Source organism: Camellia sinensis, chromosome 12 (genome assembly GCF_055761805.1).
Source record: "Camellia sinensis isolate YWXY chromosome 12, ASM5576180v1, whole genome shotgun sequence".
Taxonomy (NCBI): Eukaryota; Viridiplantae; Streptophyta; class Magnoliopsida; order Ericales; family Theaceae; genus Camellia; species Camellia sinensis.
In genome coordinates this window covers 52,275,638-52,296,278 of record NC_138972.1, presented here as the reverse complement: position 1 = coordinate 52,296,278, position 20,641 = coordinate 52,275,638, and the positions used below count along the sequence as shown (strand labels likewise).

At 37.9% G+C, this 20,641-nt stretch overlaps 1 protein-coding gene across 1 annotated transcript in view; it reads left to right on the top strand.

Annotated features, from left to right (window-relative positions):
* Positions 1-5,145: 5,145 nt before the first annotated feature.
* Positions 5,146-20,641, top strand: part of LOC114278743 (uncharacterized) — a 51,363-nt gene continuing 35,867 nt past the window's right edge. Inside the window, exons 1-2 of the mRNA XM_082896872.1 lie at positions 5,146-5,708; positions 8,291-8,484. Of these exons, the coding sequence (XP_082752998.1) occupies positions 5,146-5,708; positions 8,291-8,484 (757 nt within the window). The remainder of the gene's footprint in view (positions 5,709-8,290; positions 8,485-20,641) is intronic.

Here is a 20,641-nt window from a genome sequence, read left to right as displayed (position 1 = left end):
TATTTCTCATAGCAACAATGCTAGGGATATTAACAATCTTACTAACACACTCACAAGACTCTCAAGTTTTGATAAGATTAACCATTACTTGGTATGGGACCCACATCAACTTGTGAGTGTGTTAATAAGATTGTAAGTATCCCTAGTGTGTGTGTCAATTTTCGACCACACTGCCAACTTAGCACTCAACTGGAGAACACCGGTAGAATAGGTTAAGCTCGAACGACCTGCAACAGAAAGAAAAGTTTTCGGCGGTGGCTCGTCCACCCGGGGGTACTCCGACGATCAAGTCAGTACTCAATATCTCTCAAAGATAACCAATAGTGCTTAACTCACTAGGCATAATATCAAAAGCATACCTTAGACCGATGGGGGTGCCTCCCTTTTATAGCCAACACAATCCTAGTCCCAATAGGAGCCTAGCTCTAATAGACTTAGGATTGCTGCTAATCTTGGACTCTCAGTAGGGTTAGGATAAACTCTTTAAGAGTCTCATCTTTACTCAAACTGAAGTCTTCTCTCATTCTAGAACTCTTGTCCCTTATCTGCTTATCTCGGATTCCGGTATTCTCGTAGATAACGTCGGCCTAGCCGAGATTACCTTAGCGTCATGACCAGGATACGTGGCACCTCGGCTGGCACTTCGGTGACACCTCGGCCACGTATTGTCATTCAAAAATTATGTCCCCACAACTGCCCTCTAGGTTCTACTACCTCGGCATCCTGAGGTGATGGAACCTATATCATTCATTCCTTTAATCATGACCCCGGTTTAACTTCAACTTGTAAACTTTTCTCAAGTTTCAACAAGTGTTCAACATAATCTCGGTTTAACTTCAACTTGTAAATTTTTAAAATTTCAAGAAGTGTTAAACATGACCTCGGTTTAACTTCAACTTGTAAACTTTTCTCAAGTTTCAACAAGTGTTAAACATAATCTCGGTTTAACTTCAACTTATAAAATTTTCTCAAGTTTCAACAAGTGTTAAACATCATCTCAGTTTAACTTCAACTTGTAAACTTTTCTCAAGTTTCAACAAGTGTTAAACATCATCTCAGTTTAACTTTAACTTGTAAACTTTTCTCAAGTTTCAACAAGTGTTAAACATCATCTCAGTTTAACTTTAACTTGTAAACTTTTCTCAAGTTTTAACAAGTGTTAAACATAATCTCGGTTTAACTTCAACTTGTAAACTTTTCTCAAGTTTCAACAAGTGTTAAACATCATCTCGGTTTAACTTTAACTTGTAAACTTTTCTCAAGTTTCAACAAGTGTTAAATATTATCTCGGTAAACTCTTCTCTTCTCGGACTCAATCATCTTAGGCCGAGATCTTGTCTTCTGGGATCTGGGATTCGAGATCTGGAATCCGGGATCGGCTTACTTGGGCTGAGCTCTTGTCTTCTCATATCCAGTGTTATCTTGGGTTGACAGGTGAGGTCACCTCGGCATCTTGTCGCTTTCTCTGGAGGTAATTCCTCAGATCCTCATTGGTTCGTCCAGGATCTCGGCTATCTCCAGATTTCAGCCTCTTTGGTGCACTACTTCCTGTGTCATTGCGAGTCCTTTTGGACCTCCCTCCATTGGTCGCGTCGAAACAGAGGTCCTTCCCCTGAACATGCCGATGTTCTTTGGAGTCAACTTCCTTCGTGCGATGTGTCTTTTGTGAATCTCCCCTTCTTGATTCTCCTCGTCCGACCTCCCTTGAAGGCCGGTGAGAATGTTCCTTGGTCATATCGTGCTGAGGAGTCGTAGGAGTTGTCTTCTGCCCCCTTGCCTAGGCATCTTTCTTGGCTGCTGGAATCGGCGTATCTTGTGACGGGAACGATGGCTGCATGACGTTGTTCTGTATCATGAAATTGACAACCGTTTGCAGGTCCACCAATTTGTTCGTCATTCCTTTCATCTCGTTGTCCCTTCGTAAGCATCTTTCTTTCCATACCTGGAGGTCGTCCTCGTTATAATACTCATTTCAGTATGATTTCTTTGGCACGTCGCCCTTCTGGCCGACGTCCTCTTCTCCGTGATTCTTATCATGAGTTTCTTTGTTTTAGTTGTCTTCTTCGACGCCAAGGTCAATATGTTTCCTACTCTCAGTAGGGGTGTCGTCCCAACCTTCTCTTTCAGTCTATCATTGGCCATCTATTCTCCTTTCGTTCCCACAGACGGCGTCAAATTGTGTGTGTCAATTTTCGACCACACTGCCAATTTAGTACTCAACTGGAGAACACCGGCAGAATAGGTTAAGCCCGAACAACCTGCAACAGAAAGAAGAGTACTCCGACGATTAAGTCAGCACTCAATATCTCTCAAAGATAACCAATAGTGCTTAACTCACTAGACATAATATCAAAAACATACCTTAGACTCATGGGAGTGCCTCCCTTTTATAGCCAACACAATTCTAGTCCCAATAGGAGCCTAGCTCTAATGGACTTAGGATTACTGCTAATCTTGGATTCTCAATAGGATTAGGATAAATTCTCTAAGAGTCTTATCTTTATCCAAACTGAAGTTTTCTCTCGTTCTAGGACTCTTGTCCCTTATCCGCTTATCTCGGATTCCGGTATTCTCGCAGATAACCTCGGCCTAGCCGAGATTACCTCGGTGTCATGATCAAAACACATGGCACCTCGGCTGGCACTTCGATGACACCTCGGCCACGTGTTGTCATTCAAAAATTATGTCCCCACACCTAGCATTTTTCTTCTCGCAGTGCCCCTAGGAAGTCTCTGTATTTGGCCTCGACTGCACCCGCCACATTGAAGGAGATGGAGGGATAGGCCTGGACGTCGCCTTGGATTCCAAGGCTGCAAATTTCCAGAACAACAATGTATAATATTGCTGCTACCAGTCTCATCTTGCTATGCTTGCTAATTGCTATGAGGATATATATACACTATATATAATATATTCATGTAATTTGATGGCCAACACGAGAAACTCGAGGCCAACTCGAGATCAACTCTTCATGTCAGATTGCTTTACTTCTTTTTTGTTTATACTAGCACGAACATCAACATCGTGCGAACGTGATTTACCATATACCCATGATATTAAGATGATAACATTACAAAATTATTTGAAAATATAGTTATTAAATCCATGTGTTAATAAAAGCAAAAGTATAGCAATCATATTTAATGATAGAGTGAAAGGATTTTAAATCTTGTGGATAAATTCATAGATAATGAAGATTACTATTAAAAAAAAAATTAAAAACTCTGAATGATAGTTGAATCTTTCTATATTTTTTTTCTCTTGTGCTGAATCAAAGTTTAAGATCTTCAGGTAATTAATTTCACTGGTTAATTTTGTAGGCTTATTTGGGAAGTAATGATTTTAACCAAAAACCATATGAGTTCAGATTTGGTCAAGTTGAAAATCTCAATTTTACAGTGAAATTGACCCATTATGAGATTAATTTGACTCACTTCGCTAATTTAAATCATTCATCTCGTTCAATCAACTAAAAAAAACTATTAATGCGTAAAATTAAGATCAAATATCGATTGTTACACCATCAAAACATTTTTATCTATACGGCAATACATGTTTTTAAAAATAGACCATCCATTTGTTCGATTAGTTATGCCTGATCAATTCAATTTTTCGTATACATGTTTTTCTTAACTTGTCATATAAGTTGAACAATTCAAATCACTGAGATGAGTATAAATTGATCTCATAATGCACCAACTTCACTTGTAAAATTGAGATCTTCTACTGTTAATATATTATATTAATGTATCAGATATACTGTATATATTATATTAACATATATTATATTAGCTGTATCATATATTATATATATAGCTATAGGATGCCAGAGCATTGCCTTAGCTTTCGGCTGCTTTCGGCTGCTTTATATTAGTTTATGTTCTGCTTTCATCATGATGTTGTATAACACAGCTCCTATATATGGAGTCTCTTCTTACACTTTCAGATATATTGAATACAAGAGTTTTCTTACTCTCTCAATATCACTCTCTGATTTCTTTCATGGTATCAGAGCACAGGTGTATTGCCTAGTCTTTTCTTCTGCTGCATCACATTTTTATTTTGAGCAGATTGTTGCATATCTCGTCCTTATCTAAATTACAGATTGGACCACACCAGAACCTTCGTCTCCTCACGACGAATCCAACGCCACCAAATTCATCATCATCCGACGTTCCACGCGCCTCCACGCGCCGCCAAAAGTTTCATCCACGCGCTTCCTCGCCTCTCAGACGCGCTCTACGCGCCTCACACTTGCCCCGTGCTATCGTGCGCCGCGGCCTCATCTGCTAACGTGAGTCGCGTGTTTTTACGTCAGCTGACGTCAGCCCTGGCTGCTTCCGTGCGCCGCTTGTGTTCCTCTGCTATCGTGCGCCGCGCCTGTAACACAGCAGTGACGTCATCTTTGACCAGACTGTGACGTCATCTTTGACCAGAATTGTTGACCAACTTTGACAAGCCAATTTAGTGCCTTCTGGTCATCTTTTTTTTGGTCCGTTCACTCATTTCCCACTGATTTCGACCCTCTGAATTCACTGGTAACCTCAGATTTTTCAGATTCGGCTTCGATAGTACTGCTTTTTCCTCATGGATCGCCTGGACTCCTCTAACCACCCTATTTCCGTTGTTCTTGACGGGACTAACTATGTCTTATGGGCACAAGCTATGTCTGGATTCCTCAAAGGAAAGAAACTTTGGCGCATCATCACTGGGGATGTGTGCAAACCCATCCCAGCCACCACAGAATCCGCTGCCACCACGGACTCCGCTGCCAAATATGTTGATCGTCTGGAGGATTGGGATAGCAAAAACTATCAGATCATCACTTGGCTCCGTAATACTTCTATTACTTCTATCAGCCTTCAGTTTGGTCGGTTCCAACTTGACTCTGCTTCCTCTCCAGCCAAAGCCATCTGGGATTTTTTACAAGAACGCTACCAGACTACTGGCCTTGCTCACCAGTATCAGCTTCTGAGTCATCTTCACCTTATGCGCCAAGAAACAACTCAAACCATTAATGATTTCCTCTCACAAATGTATTATGTTTGGGATCAGCTCGCTCTCTCTGAACCTCCATGGGATTGTACTAAGGATGCTGCCTTGTTTACTACTTACCGTGACCGACAACGCTTGGTTCAGTTTCTCATGGCTCTCACTCCCCGTTTTGAGCCAGTCCGCGCATCTCTCCTTCATCGCACTCCTTTACCCACTCTTGAGCAAGCAATTTCTGAACTACTGTCAGAGGAAACCAGGTTTGGTACTCTCCATCCACACCCTGTGGACTCTGTTCTTGCTACTCCCCAGATTCGAAGTTCTCCTCCACCATCTTCCCTACCGAAGACACCTATCTGCAACTACTGTCAAAACCGCAGTCTTCCGTCGACTCATCTTCTGGTTAATTGTCCTGTTCGTCTTTGTCGATTTTGCAACAAGACTGGTCCTGGTCATCTCCAGCACGATTGCTTCCGCAACCCTGCCCGTACCTCTCGCAATGGTCCCTCCCCCGGGCATTTTTCCCGTAACAACTCTCACCGTTCTGGGACTCCGTCTAAACCAATGCCCGCTCCCCGCACTGCTGCTGCTGCCTCAGAGGATTTACCTGCCTCTGTCCCTATAAATCCTTCCACTCCAGTCTTCTCTTACACATATGTCGAAGCCATGTTTCACCATTTTTGGCAGAATTCCGGTACTCCTCCATCTACTGCTTTGTCTGTCACCGCAGGTAACACTTCCTGGTACTTTGACTCCGCTTGTTGTAATCACATGACCTTTGACCCTACTATTTTTACTCCTCTCTCTTCTACTTCTCCTGTTCCTTCTATCCATACTGCTGATGGGTCTCTTCTATCTGTAAGTCATGTAGGTTCTGTTTCCACCTCTCACTTATCTTTATCTCATGTCTATCTTATGCCTGCTCTCACTTTAAATCTTATATCCATTAGTCAATTATGTGAGCATGGTCTAACTGTTACCTTTTCCCCTACTGGTTGTTTGGTGCAGGACCCTCGGACGGGGCAAACTCTTGGGATCGGCCGTAAGCATGGACGTCTCTACAAACTTATCCATCTTCATGTTCCGGATTCCTTTCAGATCACAGCTCCTACCACTGCTACCACTGCTCCTCCTTTATCTCCTTTTCAGCTTTGGCACTGTCGTTTAGGCCATCTTTCTGTTAGTCGTTTAAAATATTTAATTTCTCGTGGTCATTTAGGTCCTGTAAGTTCTGATGTTTTAAATTGTGTGTCCTGTCAACTTGCCAAACAACCTGCTTTGTCGTTTAATAAAAGTGACTCTGTTTCTCTTGCACCATTTGATCTCATCCATTATGATATTTGGGGACCCTCTCCTACTCCCACTATGGGCGGTGCCCGCTAGTTTGTTGTTTTTGCAGATGATTTTTCTCGTTTTACATGGTTGTTTCTTATGAAAAATTGATCTGAACTCAAACAACTTTATTACAATTTTGCTGCAATGGTTCAAACATAATTTTCTAAAACTATTAAACTTTTCGTTCTGACAATGCCATGGAATATAAAGATTTTGACTTTCTTTCCTTCCTTCAGAGTCATGGTACTCAACCTCATCGATCCTGTCCCGGCACGTCTCAACAAAATGGACGTACTGAACGGAAACATCGGCATATTCTCGACACTACTCGCGCTCTTCTTTTGTCTTCCTCTTGTCCGGAACATTTTTGGGGAGAGGCAGCTCTCACTGCTGCTTACACTATCAATTTTATCCCTACACCTGTCATTCATAATCACACTCCTTATGAGCGTCTGTATGGCACCCGTCCCCCTTACACCAACCTCAGAGTCTTTGGCTCTGCCTGTTTTGTTCTTCTCCAACCTCATGAACGTACCAAACTTGAACCTCGTTTCCGCCTTTGTTGCTTCTTGGGGTATGGTATTGAACATAAGGGGTATCGTTGTTGGGATCCTCTCTCCCAACGACTTCGTATCTCTCGTCATGTGGTCTTTTGGGAACACAAAATGTTTTCCTCTCTCTCTCCCTTCCGTTTGTCCGTTCCCTCACCCTCTCTTTTTTTTACTGATCCTTCCATAGATCTATTTTCTGATGACCTTACTCCACCACCCTTGCCAGCCTCTCTCGAGTTTTCTGATACGTTTGCTCCACCGCCCCTGCCAACCTCTCTCGAGATCGCCTTGCCTACCAGTTTGTCCCATGCACCTGCTCCCTCTGATGGTCCTGCTCTTGCTCCCTCGGGCTCCTCCCCTCCTGCTGAGTCTCTTCCTCTGGCTCCTCCTCCCTCTGCTCGACCACATCGGGTAGCCCAACCTTCTACTCGTCTTCGTGACTTTATTGTTGGTTTTACTGTTTTTTCTACTTATGAACCGACCTCCTATCGTGAGGCTCGCTCTAATCCTTTTTGGCAGCAAGCTATGACTGATGAATTGCAGGCTTTAGACAAAACTCATACTTGGGACATTGTTGATCTTCCTCCTGGCAAGACTGCCATTGGCTGCAAATGGGTATACAAAATCAAGACTTGTTCTGATGGATTTATTGAGCGCTACAAAGCCCGCCTTGTTGCAAAAGGCTTCACTCAAGAATATGGTATTGATTATGAGGAGACCTTTGCTCCTGTTGCTCGTCTCACCTCTGTTCGCAGCTTGATTGCTGTTGCTACCGCTCGACAATGGGATCTTTATCAACTGGACGTGAAAAATGCTTTTCTTAATGGTATTCTTCTCGAGGAGGTCTACATGCAACCTCCCCCTGGGTCTGCTTATCTCCCGCATCAAGTCTGCAAACTTCGGTGTGCTTTATATGGTCTCAAACAAGCTCCCCGTGCTTGGTTTGCCAAGTTCAGCTCCACTATTCAGAAATGTGGTTTCACCTCCAGCTCTTATGATACTGCTCTTTTTATCCAAAAAATAGCTCAAGGGACCACCCTGCTTTTACTTTATGTAGATGACATGATTATCACCGGTGATGATATCGATGGTATTCTTCGCCTTAAACAGTTTCTTAGCCATCATTTCGAGATGAAAGATCTTGGTCCTCTCAGTTATTTCTTGGGTCTTGAAATCTTCCATGATTCTACGGGTTCTTTTCTCTCTCAGGCTAAGTATACCTCTGATCTTCTCACACGTGCTGGTCTTACGGATTGCAAGACTGCCTCTACTCCCCTGGAACCTCAGGGTCGTCTTACACCTCTTGATGGCACTCTTCTCTCTGATGCTACACTATATCGTCAGCTGGTTGGCAGTCTTGTCTATCTCACAGTTACTCGTCCTGATATTGCCTATGCTGTTCATATTGTCAGCCAGTTTATGTCAGCTCCTCATACCCCTCATTATGCTGCCTTGCTTCGTATCCTTCGGTCTCTCAAAGGCACCCTGTTTCATGGTCTTCATTATTCTGCCCGCTCATCTCTTCAGCTTCGTGCTTTCTCAGATGCTGATTGGGCTGGCGATCCTACTGACCGGCGCTCTACTACTGGGTTCTGCTTTTTTCTGGGTGATTCTCTTATTTCTTGGCGCAGCAAGAAACAATCTCTTACTGCTCGTTCCAGTACCAAGGCCGAATACCGTGATCTTGCTGATACTACTCAAGAACTTCTCTGGCTTCGTTGGCTCCTTGCTGACATGGGTGTTACCCCCTCTGGTGCTACTGACCTCTTTTGTGACAATCACAGTGCTCTTCAAATTGCTCACAATGATGTTTTTCATGATCGCACCAAGCACATTGAGATTGACTGCCATTTTATTCGTCAACACGTCACTCGTGGTACTGTCCATCTCCATCCGATCTCTTCTGTTGATCAACCTGCTGATATCTTCACCAAAGCTCATTCTCCTGGCCGCTTCATTAAACTTGTCTCCAAACTCTAGTTGGTTGATGTTTGTTCTCCTTGAGTTTGAGGGGGGCTGTTAATATATTATATTAATGTATCAGATATACTGTATATATTATATTAACATATATTATATTAGTTGTATCATATATTATATATATAGCTATAGGATGCCAGAGCATTGCCTTAGCTTTCGGCTGCTTTCGGCTGCTTTATATTAGTTTATGTTCTGCTTTCATCATGATGTTGTATAACACAACTGCTATATATGGAGTCTCTTCTTGCACTTTCAGATATATTGAATACAAGAGTTTTCTTACTCTCTCAATATCACTCTCTGATTTCTTTCATCTACTTTAGCAAATCCAAACTTTTATTTCCTATATGTGTTTTTAGTAAAAAGTCAAAAAATATTTTCCAAATATATTGATTTTTTTACCTCAAATTTTAGCCAAAAAACAAGAAATGAAAAAATTTATTAACATAGCCACTTCTCAAATGAATTATAGGAGAAAAAAAATCATAAAATTAAAAGGTGGATGAGTATGTAAATTAACATGCAAACTAATAAAACTAGGTTAAAAACCACACATTTTTTTTTTTTAACAGAGGTTTAGAACCTTCAAACACGCTTGCTTTTCTATGTACTGGACAAGGAGCACTGACATTGAGTAATGATATGTTATACTCAAGACGAATTTTAGCTAAACATAATATATATTTTTTATATTTTAATTTTATGCACCTAATATTATTAATAATACAAAGAGTAATGATTTTACAAATAAAAAAATGATACAAAATTTATATGATAAAGAATGAATATAGCTCAATATAAACTTAACATGTTAGAACAAAATACCTTGGCAATGTTTTTTTTATTTAAATAATAAAATTACCACATCAATATTGCAGTTTTTTTTTTTTTTCCTGTATAAATTTTTTCAATGGATGGATTTTTCTAATTCAAAGGAAATGAAGTGTAATAATGGCCGATAGCATCTAGGCAACGGAAAGAGTTGGCTTACAGAAAAGAGTTTCAAAATTTCAAAACTTTGATTTCAATGTCAACAAATAGAAGGGCAAAAAAGTAATTACATTTAAAATTTCACATCACATAATACAGGGTGGTTCTATTTGCACACACCATACACTCTTTTCTCACACACTTAATGAGAAAATATGTTGGAGAGTTGTGTGTGGAAGATGTGTATAGAGAGAGGTGTGTGTGTAAATAGATGCTCCCCATAATACATTTGAGGACTTAGATAGGTTAATTGTCCAAAACATCCTCACCTTAAATGTTTTCAAACCTCAAACACTGAGGGCATTATTGGCAAAAATAACAAAATAGAAGCCACTATAGTGAACAGTGATTTATCCGTTCAAAAAGCTTCAATTGCCTTATTTTATATACTGCTTATATCAGCCCTCTATAAATTATTTTGGGCCTCTCAATTTTAATTTTTTTTTATTACAATAATAATCTCAAATAAAATTATTATAAAGGACATTATTAATTTTGAGACACTCCATCTCACACAATTAAACCTACAAACCCACTACATCACGAATTAGAGTTTATGAGAGCACCTACCTCCATCACCACCCATCTATCTTCTCCAAATCTCACTTTCAAAATCTACTCACTTTCAAAACCTTAAAAACCTTTTCGCGGTAATATCTAGGCAGTAACAGCAGCAACCATTTGATTACCTACAGTTCTCCGGCAATGACAATGAGTGGAAGTTTTTTTGGCAATCACAACTCCATAACACGAGAAGAATACAACAATAAAAGCTTAGAGGATATTCATAGCTTTGATATTGTTCTTAACTCAGAGGAAATTGCCCTTAAAAGGGTAAGTTTCTTGAAAAAAATGATAAAAATAATAAAATATGTTCGTCATTTTTTCGAGACTGAACTCCTGAACATATGACCGAAATTCGAGAACATATGCTCGAACATTGTTTATTTTTTCTAGAACTGGTAACCGAACATTTATTATTTGTTCAAAAATAGGTAACCAAACATTATTCATAGATTCAGACATGTTTTACTGAGAAAACTAAAACAATTATTATAAATTTTTTTTCTGTAAGAAAAGAAATTATTATGAGAAAACTAAGAAATTATGTGTGTGTGTGCATGTATATATATATATATAGAGAGAGAGAGAGAGAGAGAGAGAGAGAATACCAACTGTGATAATAGTGGATGAGGCAGCAGAGACAATAATCGCATTGCCTCTTCTTTTTCTTCGTGGGCTTTGTTAGAGTTTTTTTGGAAGTGGGATTTTTTGGGGTGTAGGGGCATGGGGGATGTGCATTCAATGGGTCAAATGTTTTCACAAGGATAATTTTGGTATTATTTGGAGAAAAAAAATAAATTTTAAGGGTTTCAAAATTTATAAGTGAGGGTCCAAAAGAAATGGGGGGTCCAAAATAATTCATGGAGTGCTAATAGCATCACTCATATTATATTACATATTATTATTATTAACAGGGTGACACACGTGATTCATATACAATTCAAATAAGTAAGAATAAAAGTAAATAATAAAAAAAATTAATATCATAATATATATGTTTTCTAAGTAGTAAGAGTGTTTTCTTAATTTTAGGTTCAAACTTTGTTCATGCCTTTAAATAATAATTTTTTTTAATTTTTAGACTAGATAAAGCTGTCATGTGGCATGACGTGAAGGCTTGGACACACATGATTCGTATGCAATTCAAATAAGTAAGAATAATAGAAAATAATAATGAAATTAATATTATGATGTGCACATAGTTTAAGTGGTAGAAGTCTTCCTACTTTAAATCCAGTCATAGATTCAAGCCTTACCTACCTCTTTGTGTAACTTTTTAAAAAAAAAAAAAATTAAAAACACTTGTATGTGGTATGAGGAGAGCAAAGGCTCGACCACATTAATTGAGACCTTCACTTAATAATAGTACAAGATTTTTAGTTTAAACCTTACTCACGCCTTTGAATAATAACCTTTTATTTTAGGTTAGATAAAGCTGCCACGTGGCATGATGTGATGACTTAGATACCAAATTCGGTTTTTACTTAATAATAGTAGGGTAAATTACACTGACACCCTATGAAGTTTTTGTTTAATACAGATTTTTCTCTCACATTTGAAAAATTACACTTACCTCATTGTCAGATTAAAATGACATATTTATCCCTTAACCTTTATACATATAAAATAATAAAATAATATAGATATTTTGTCCATGTCATTTCAAAGGAAATAAACAATCATCTTCTTTGGTTTAACTCACACAAAAAAATTGAGTTTTTTTTTTCATTTTTATTTTTATTTTTACTGATTTTTTTAATATTTTAAGTATTTTTTTAAATACACCTAATCTAGATATACTTAAAAAATATAATATTTTGAGATTTTTTTTTTAAAATTCACTAAATAAAAAAAATAACAAAATATATAAAAATTCGATACACTATCTTATTTTGTTTTATTCAATGATTTTTTTTGAAATTGTTTGTACAAATTTTATATTTTTAAATATATCTAAATTAAATTGATCTAATTTAGATATAATCGTGGAAATAAAAAAAAATTATATTCATAGATAAAATTTTATATAAAAAATCATAAAAATGTTGTGATATGATATTGTTGTAAATATAAATCATATTTATAGGTGTTTTGTTTTAAAATTAAAGGTCATCATTAAGTTATATTACTGTATTTGAAGATTTTATATAAATTTTATGTTTGTATATCATCATTTAATAAGAATATGTTCAGGTATAATTTAATGATGAAAAGTTGTAGAATGTAATCATAATAATATTAAGAAGAAATGGTAGGGAAAAAGATAAAATGGTCATTTAAAAAATTTTAAGGTATGACATCAACAATTCAAAGATCAATTAAATTACAAACTTCAAAAAAGAAAATATAATTTTTTAAATGTCAGAGAGAAATTTGTATTAAATAGAAAGCTCAGGCATAGGGGTGTAATTTACCCATAATAGTAATAGATAATAGATAGATATAATATAGTGTAGACAGACGGATAGAATATACATTACTATTACCAGAATAGTATTAGAGATCATAAAAAAAATATCATAAAATGTATCATGAAAATTTCTCATCCTTTAATTAAAATGCGATATTTTATTGTATGTGTAATCTAAAGGTGAAAAATATTTTATAATCATTTTTATGATATTTTTTTGATAATCCTACCATTACTCTTATTATCATGTGAGGGCGAGCTGCCGTCATTATTATTCAAATGGCCACTTCTTTTTTCTACTATAATAAGAGAATTGTGCCATTCACATGGCCACTTCTTTTTTTTTTACTATATAATAAGAGAATTGAGCCATTCTACTAAAAAAAATTATGAATTTGTTATGGTATTTATATTTGTAAGGATAATTATAAATAATTTTGGTTATATTGCCAAAGCCTTGCTTATGAATTATTATGGTTTTATTAGAAATTATTGTGGTTGTATTATAAATATTTAATAACTAATGAATCATTGTGATTAAACAAAAAAAAAAAAAAACCTTTTCCTTTTGTTTTTTTCATTTCTCTATTTTGGTTTATTTTTGTGTTTTATTTTAATTTGTTTCCTTTATCTTGTTTTATTTTATTATTTCTTAATATTTATCTTTAGAAAGGACTCTACTCCAAAAAATAATGAATTTGTTTTGGTGTTTTGTGTAAACACCACCAACAACCTTCACTTTATAATAGTATGGATAGATTGATAGATTATACATTTTCCTTTCGCTAGTTTTGTGATTGTTGTTCCACCAATGCTATCTGATACATTTGTACCTATATTGTTGCAATTAGATGCAACCTTCCTCTAAAATGCATATCCATGCATTTTTGCAGACCAATAATGTTGCAACTTTGTCATTTCTTTTGCATAAGATAGTAGCAACTAAAGTTGATTTGTTCACACTATATGTGCACTTGGATTTTAGAGTCATTTTAGTGTTAGACACTATGTATGTGGTTTTCTTTTCTTTTTTCTTACAAATTTTTTGAATTTTGCCTTTTTCCTTAATAGTTAATTATTTTTTTTGTGGTTGATAACTTGTACCTCAATGTTAAGTGACAAACCTTTTGGTCGTAAACTATAATAGAATAACCAATAAGAAGGATTTGCCACTTTATGAGGTACATTTGATTTGATCAAGGTAAGAGTGACCTTTTGGATTAAGATTAATTTGGAGATCATGAACTAAAAACTTGTTTTGTGTTACTGTTGTGTTTTTGGGGTGTAACTAAGAAGCTGTGCTTTATTTTATTTTTTTAAAATCTTTTATTTAGTTTATTTTGTTTTATGCTATTAGACTTTAGTGCTCCTAATATCTTGGTTATTGTGTGCGCACTTCAAGTGGAATGACTTACTAATAAAAAAAGGTTTTTCTCATGTATAGAGAAACAAATGGTCACTTGATTGAAGAGTTTGTTACTGATGATGTTGCAGATTTCAGGTTTATCAGTTTGAGGAGTGTTAAGCGATATCGATGAGTGATGGGCAATCATGCCATAGTTGGTGTGCCTTCTCTCTCTTCCATTTTATTTTCTCCACTATATTCTTTACTCTCAGATTTGGAATTATGATTCTAAGTTGTGTTTGAATCATTTTATTTTTGATATTTTGATATATGCATGTGAGGTTTCTATGGTTTACTTTTTCTATACAATCTGTGGGGATATATTTTCTGAGTACCAACACGTGGCAAGGTGACGCCGACGTGTCAGCCGAGGTGCCACGTGTCCTGGTCGTGACGCCGAGGTGATCTCGGCAAGGCCGAGGTTATCTCCGAAGACATCGGAATCCGAGATAAGCGAATAAGGGACAAGAGTCCTAGAATGAAGAGGGAACTCAACTTGGATATGGACAAGAGTCCTAGATTGGGAGAAGACTTCAGTTTGGGTAAAGATAAGACTCTTAGGGAGTTTATCCTAATCCCACTGGGAGTCCCAGATTAGCAGTAATCCTAAGTCCATTAGGGCCAGGCTCCTTTTGGGACTAGGATTGTGTTGGCTATAAAAGAGAGGCACCCCCATGGGTCTACGGTATGCTTTTGATACTCAAGCTTGTGACTTTAGTACTTGATTATCTTTGAAAGATACACTGGCTTGATCGTCGGAGTGCCCCCGGGTGGTCGAAACCACCGCGGGATTCTTATATTTCTATTGCAGGTCAGTCAGGTGTCATCTATTCTGTCAGTGCTCTCCAGCTGGTTACTAAGCGGGCAGTGTGGTCGGAAAATCACCCACACAATTTGGCGTTGTCTGTGGGAAAGAAAGAAGAATAGATGGCCAATGACGGACAGAAGGATCAGATTAGAGACAATGCTCCTACTGGGAGTGGAAGACCTATCGATCTCGACATTGAAGGGAACGATCGCAACACAGAAACTCGTGACCAGAGTCACGGAGTGAAAGACGCCGGCCAGGAAGGTGACGCACCAAAGACAACAGATCGAAGTGGATACTACAACGAAGATGACCTCCGGGTATGGAAGGATAGATACCTGCGGAGGAACGAAGACCCTTCTAGAAGGGATGCAAAGACAGGGGACATGAGCGCTCCCAAGGAGATAACATTCAAGTATAGAAGAGCTCAACCTGAGTGAGCAAATCCTGGATCCCAAATCCCAGAAAGACATGATCTCAGCCTAAATGAGTAGGTCCAAGAAAAGAAAAGCTCAACCTGAGTGAGCAGATCCAAGATTCTAGAAGATAAGATCTCGGCACCTGAGTCCGAGAAGAGAAGAGCACAATGAGCAGATCTCAGATCCCAGAAGATAAAAAGGAAACACACAAGATCAGACTAAAGTTGGCCAGAATTGAGAAGTATGCTAGGGCCGAGGAGGACATGCCAGGAACAAAGGCGTCGGAACAAGAAAAGAGAAACGGCTCGCCGATGCGAGGCCGAAAATCAAACTCAGGTTGGAGCCAAGTAAGATCAATAGAGAAACCAAGGCCGACAACCTCGGCTTGAATTAAACCTCGGCGACAAGGTCGAAGCTACATGTATGATGAGAACCCAAGTGGATTTTAAGTTCACACTGGGGGGGTAGAGAGAAGAAGAATGTGTTTACCACTTGTTGAAATTTATAGCAATTTACAAGTTGGTTAAACCAATATGATGCTTAACCGAAGTTAAGCCGAGATGATACTTAACCGAAGTTAAGCCGAAATAATGCTTAACCGAAGTTAAGCCCAGATAATGTTTAACCGAAGTTAAGTCGAGATGATGCTTAACTGAAGTTAAGCCCAGATAATGTTTAACTGAAGTTAAACCGAGACGATGCTTAACCGAAGTTAAGCCGAGATGATGCTTAACCGAAATTAAGCCCAGATAATGTTTAACCGAAGTTAAACCGAGACAATGCTTAACCGAAGTTAAGCCAAGATGATGCTTAGTTGAAATTAAGCTGAGATGGTTCCTTATCTTCACTTGTTGAAATTTGTAGCAATTTACAAGTTAAAGTTAAGCTGAGATGGTTCCTTATCTTCACTTGTTGAAATTTGTAGCAATTTACAAGTTAAAGTTAAGCTGAGATGGTTCCTTATCTTCACTTGTTGAAATTTGTAGCAATTTACAAGTTGAAGTTAAGCTGAGATGGTTCCTTACCTTCACTTGTTGAAATTTGTAGCAATTTACAAGTTGAAGTTAAGCTGAGATGGTTCCTTATCTTCACTTGTTGAAATTTGTAGCAATTTACAAGTTGAAGTTAAGCCAAGATTACTGTTTCTCTTCGCTTGTTTAAATTCATAGCAATTTATGAGTTGAAGCAAAGCCGAGGTTATTGCTAAACACTTGTAGCAATCTACAGGTTGGTTAAACCAAAGAGGATGCTTAACACTTGTTGAAATTTGTAGCAATTTACAAGATAACGTTAAGCCGACATATGACCATCTGTTGAAATTTGTAGCAATTTACAGGTTGGGGAAAAAGCTAAGTATGTTGTTTAAACACTTGTTGAAATTCGTAGCAATTTACAAATAGATTATTGTTTAACACTTGTTATGTTAATCCTTGTTGATCCCTGTTACAGTATATGTTAATCCTTGTTGAAATTTGTAGTAATTTACAAGTAGGCTAGACCGAGATCACCGTTTAAACACTTGTTGAAACTTGAGAAAAAGTTTGCAAAATTAACATTGAGTAGTATATGTTTCACACTTGTTAGAATTTATGAAAAGTTTGCAGGTCAGTATCTTGCCAAAGTAAAAGTTTTGTAGCTATAATACTCGAGGTATGTAATCCCGAGAAGATTGCACAAAGGAGGCAAAGTATGAAAGGCATACAAAATATTCTAAGTGTAGAATCATGCAAGAGTAGTTAGAAGAAGATCAAAACAGAATTCGTCGTGATTGACACGCCTTCACCTTACAACATCATCTTGGGAAGGCCATAGTTGCATGCATTGGGGGCAGTTCCCTCAACGTTGCATTAACTATTGCGGTTTCCTACAGAACATGGGATTGAAGAAGTCAGAGGAGACCAACTGCAGGCAAAGAATTGCTCCATGGCAGCAATGAAAACTACCTGCAAACATTCGGGAACCAAGGAAGGCAAAGATTGAAGACGAGGACATGGAGGTCCTAGATGATGTCGGCAAGGAGCCAGCCGAAAAGAGTGAAGAGACACTGAAGAAAATCCTCGTCCAGGAGGGTGACGAAGAGCGCTTCTTTCTTCTCGGCTCAGGCTTAGCCGAAGAAGAAGAAAGAGAATTGAAAACAAAACTACTCGGCATCAATGGCAGGATATAGAAGACAGTTGGGAAGATTTCTCAGCAGCCTTTTCGGCCTCGAGCTCAGCCTCGATCTCCTGAAGAGCTTGATCAAGGCTCTTCTCGGCGATTGGCACCTCGGAGTTTGAAAGTAAAGATTGAAAGCAAGAATCTGGAAAAAGACACAGAAAACAGAAACATGAATGTAATTCGTAATCAAGAATGATGATAAAGCTATCAAGAAATCAAGACAAAAAGATTACACAAGTATGTCAAGCCAAGAACAGTGGTAGAAATCACAGATGTGCGAACAGTGTGTATTCAAGAAGATAATTTGGAAATAACGGGTAAAACAAGCAATGGTGATTAACAATTAAGCAAAGCTTCTTGGAAAGCAACAACAAAATAAAACCAGGAGGAACAATGGCTTACCAGAAAGAGGGAAGCCGGAATGAGAATCGCCGAAGTTTGACGACAATGACAGAATGACGTAAAGCTTCACCGGAGGAGAGAAACGAAGACAGTTGCAGAAGCTTGAAAGCTTGGAACAAATGACGGATTTAAGCAAAAGAGCTAGAAAGAGAAGAAGCCAGAGGATTAAATAAAAAAAGAGAAAAATAGTCAAGAAGACGACAAAGTTCAAGAATACAGTCAAGTGCACAGGCACTAAGTAAGTATGTGAAGAACAAGAAAGTAATGACCCAGACACGATACTAGCAAAAGAAAGCGGATATGACAAGAACAGTGCCAGGCATTCAAACAATTCAAAACTTGAAGACAGACGAAAATAGAAGGCAACAAATGGCAAGTAAACAGATTCAGAAGAGTTATGAAAGATTGAGCTTAATAGTAAGTAAAGAGTTTATGAACCTACAAAGTGAAATGAACGTCGATATGAAAATCGTCAGAGTCAAATAGATGACTGGAAATCGGGAACTCACCAGAGAGTGTGAGTGGAACAGTTGCAAAGCTCCTGGAGTTTACGAATTAATGGAACCAGAACCTCGGCTAGGAGGTGCAATTTCAAGCAGCTTGGAAAGCATGAAACTTGATTCTTGACACTAGTGGACAGTACAGTCTAGGGAACTTTGAGGTCGACGAGTTTGATCTCGGACAAAGGGGCACGGATGAATGAATAGTGTAGGTTCCATCACCTCAGAATGCCGAGGTAATAGAACCTAGGGGACAGTTGTGGGGATATATTTTCTGAGTACCAACACGTGGCAAGGTGACGCCGAGGTGCCACGTGTCCTGGTCGTGACGCTGAGGTGATCTCGGCAAGGCCGAGGTTATCTCCGAAGATATCGGAATCCGAGATAAGCGGATAAGGGACAAGAGTCCTAGAATGAAGAGGGAACTCAACTTGGATATCGACAAGAGTCCTAGATTGGGAAAAGACTTCAGTTTGGGTAAAGATAAGACTCTTAGGGAGTTTATCCTAATCTCACTGGGAGTCCTAGATTAGCAGTAATCCTAAGTCCATTAGGGCCAGGCTCCTTTTGGGACTAGGATTGTGTTGGCTATAAAAGAGAGGCACCCTCATGGGTCTAAGGTATGCTTTTGATACTCAAGCTTGTGAGTTTAGTACTTGATTATCTTTGAGAGATATACTGACTTGATCGTCGGAGTGCCCCCAGGTGGTCGAAACCATCACGGGATTCTTATATTTCTGTTGCAGGTCAGTGAGGTGTCATCTATTCTGTCAGTGCTCTCCAGCTGGTTACTAAGCGGGCAGTGTGGTTGGAAAATCACCCACACACAATCCTTGATCATTATCGTTGGATTTCAACCTAAATCCGACTACCAATCGAATAAAAGAAATGGACGGTTTCAAATAAAGCATCGGTTAACATTGGTTGACATAATCTCCAACCTAAAAGACTCGGTTCAAGCGGTTCTACTACTAAACTCGAACTGCTCGACCCGTGAACACCCCTACTATGAACCCCACTTACAAATCCCAAATATACTTTGAATTAGGGGTGTCCGCGGTTCGGTTTAGGACGGTTTGCGGTTCGGTTTGGACCCGCCCGCATCTATGTAGTTTCGGGAAAAATCAACCCGCAACCGCCCGCAATGCGGTTTGCGGTTTGTGCGGATAGGGTTCGCGGGTGTGCGGGCGGTTGCGGACGGTTTGCGGATTGAACTTTTTTTCCAAAAAATTATTTTTATTTTTAAACCTTTTTTTTCTCCCATTTTGTCAATTTTTATTTTGGACCTTTTTTCTCATATTTTCTAAAATGCTCCAATATTAATAATTAATAAACTAAAACTTATAAAAAAACTTATAAAATAAAAAACATAACAAATTCAACTCGTAACCTAAACAAATCATTCAAAATCTACATTCTATCATTAACTTGCATTCATCATATCCTACATTCATCATTCATAATCCAAATAAGAAAATCCTACATTAAAAATTCAACATTCATCATTCCTAACCCCCCCCCCCAACCCAAAAAAAGAAGAGTAATTCTTCATTAACTTACATTCATCCAACATGCAAAAAAAAAATAAAAATTCATTAAGTTACATTCATCCAAAACCAAAACGCAATTAAAAAAAAAAAAAAATTGTTGTCAAACTTAAACTTCGTTCAATACAAACCCATGAAATAAAATTAAAACACTTTTAAGATATCAGACTTCATCATCATGAATCACATCCAATTCAACTTTTACAAATTCCAATTATAATTCCATGCATTTGGTTGATGAACCTTACACAAACAAATTGAAAAAATATAAACTTTAATCTTCAATTATAGATAGTAAGAAATGCAAAAATAAACAAATGTTTATATATTGCATCTCAATATAGTAAGAAAATGTGTTGAGTATATGAAAAAATTACCAATGAGTAAATGGATATTAGATATCAATTATAGCATCAACATTATAGGTTGAAGTTGAAGATGAGCTTGACTCCAAAGTACCTAATTAGAAGTCAACAAGAGAAGATTATTAAAACTTACATTAGAAAATGAATAATAATACAAATTCAGGTCTTTCTCTTTCGGGGTCTAGGAGGCTTAGGTTCAAGTTCAGGTTCGGGTTC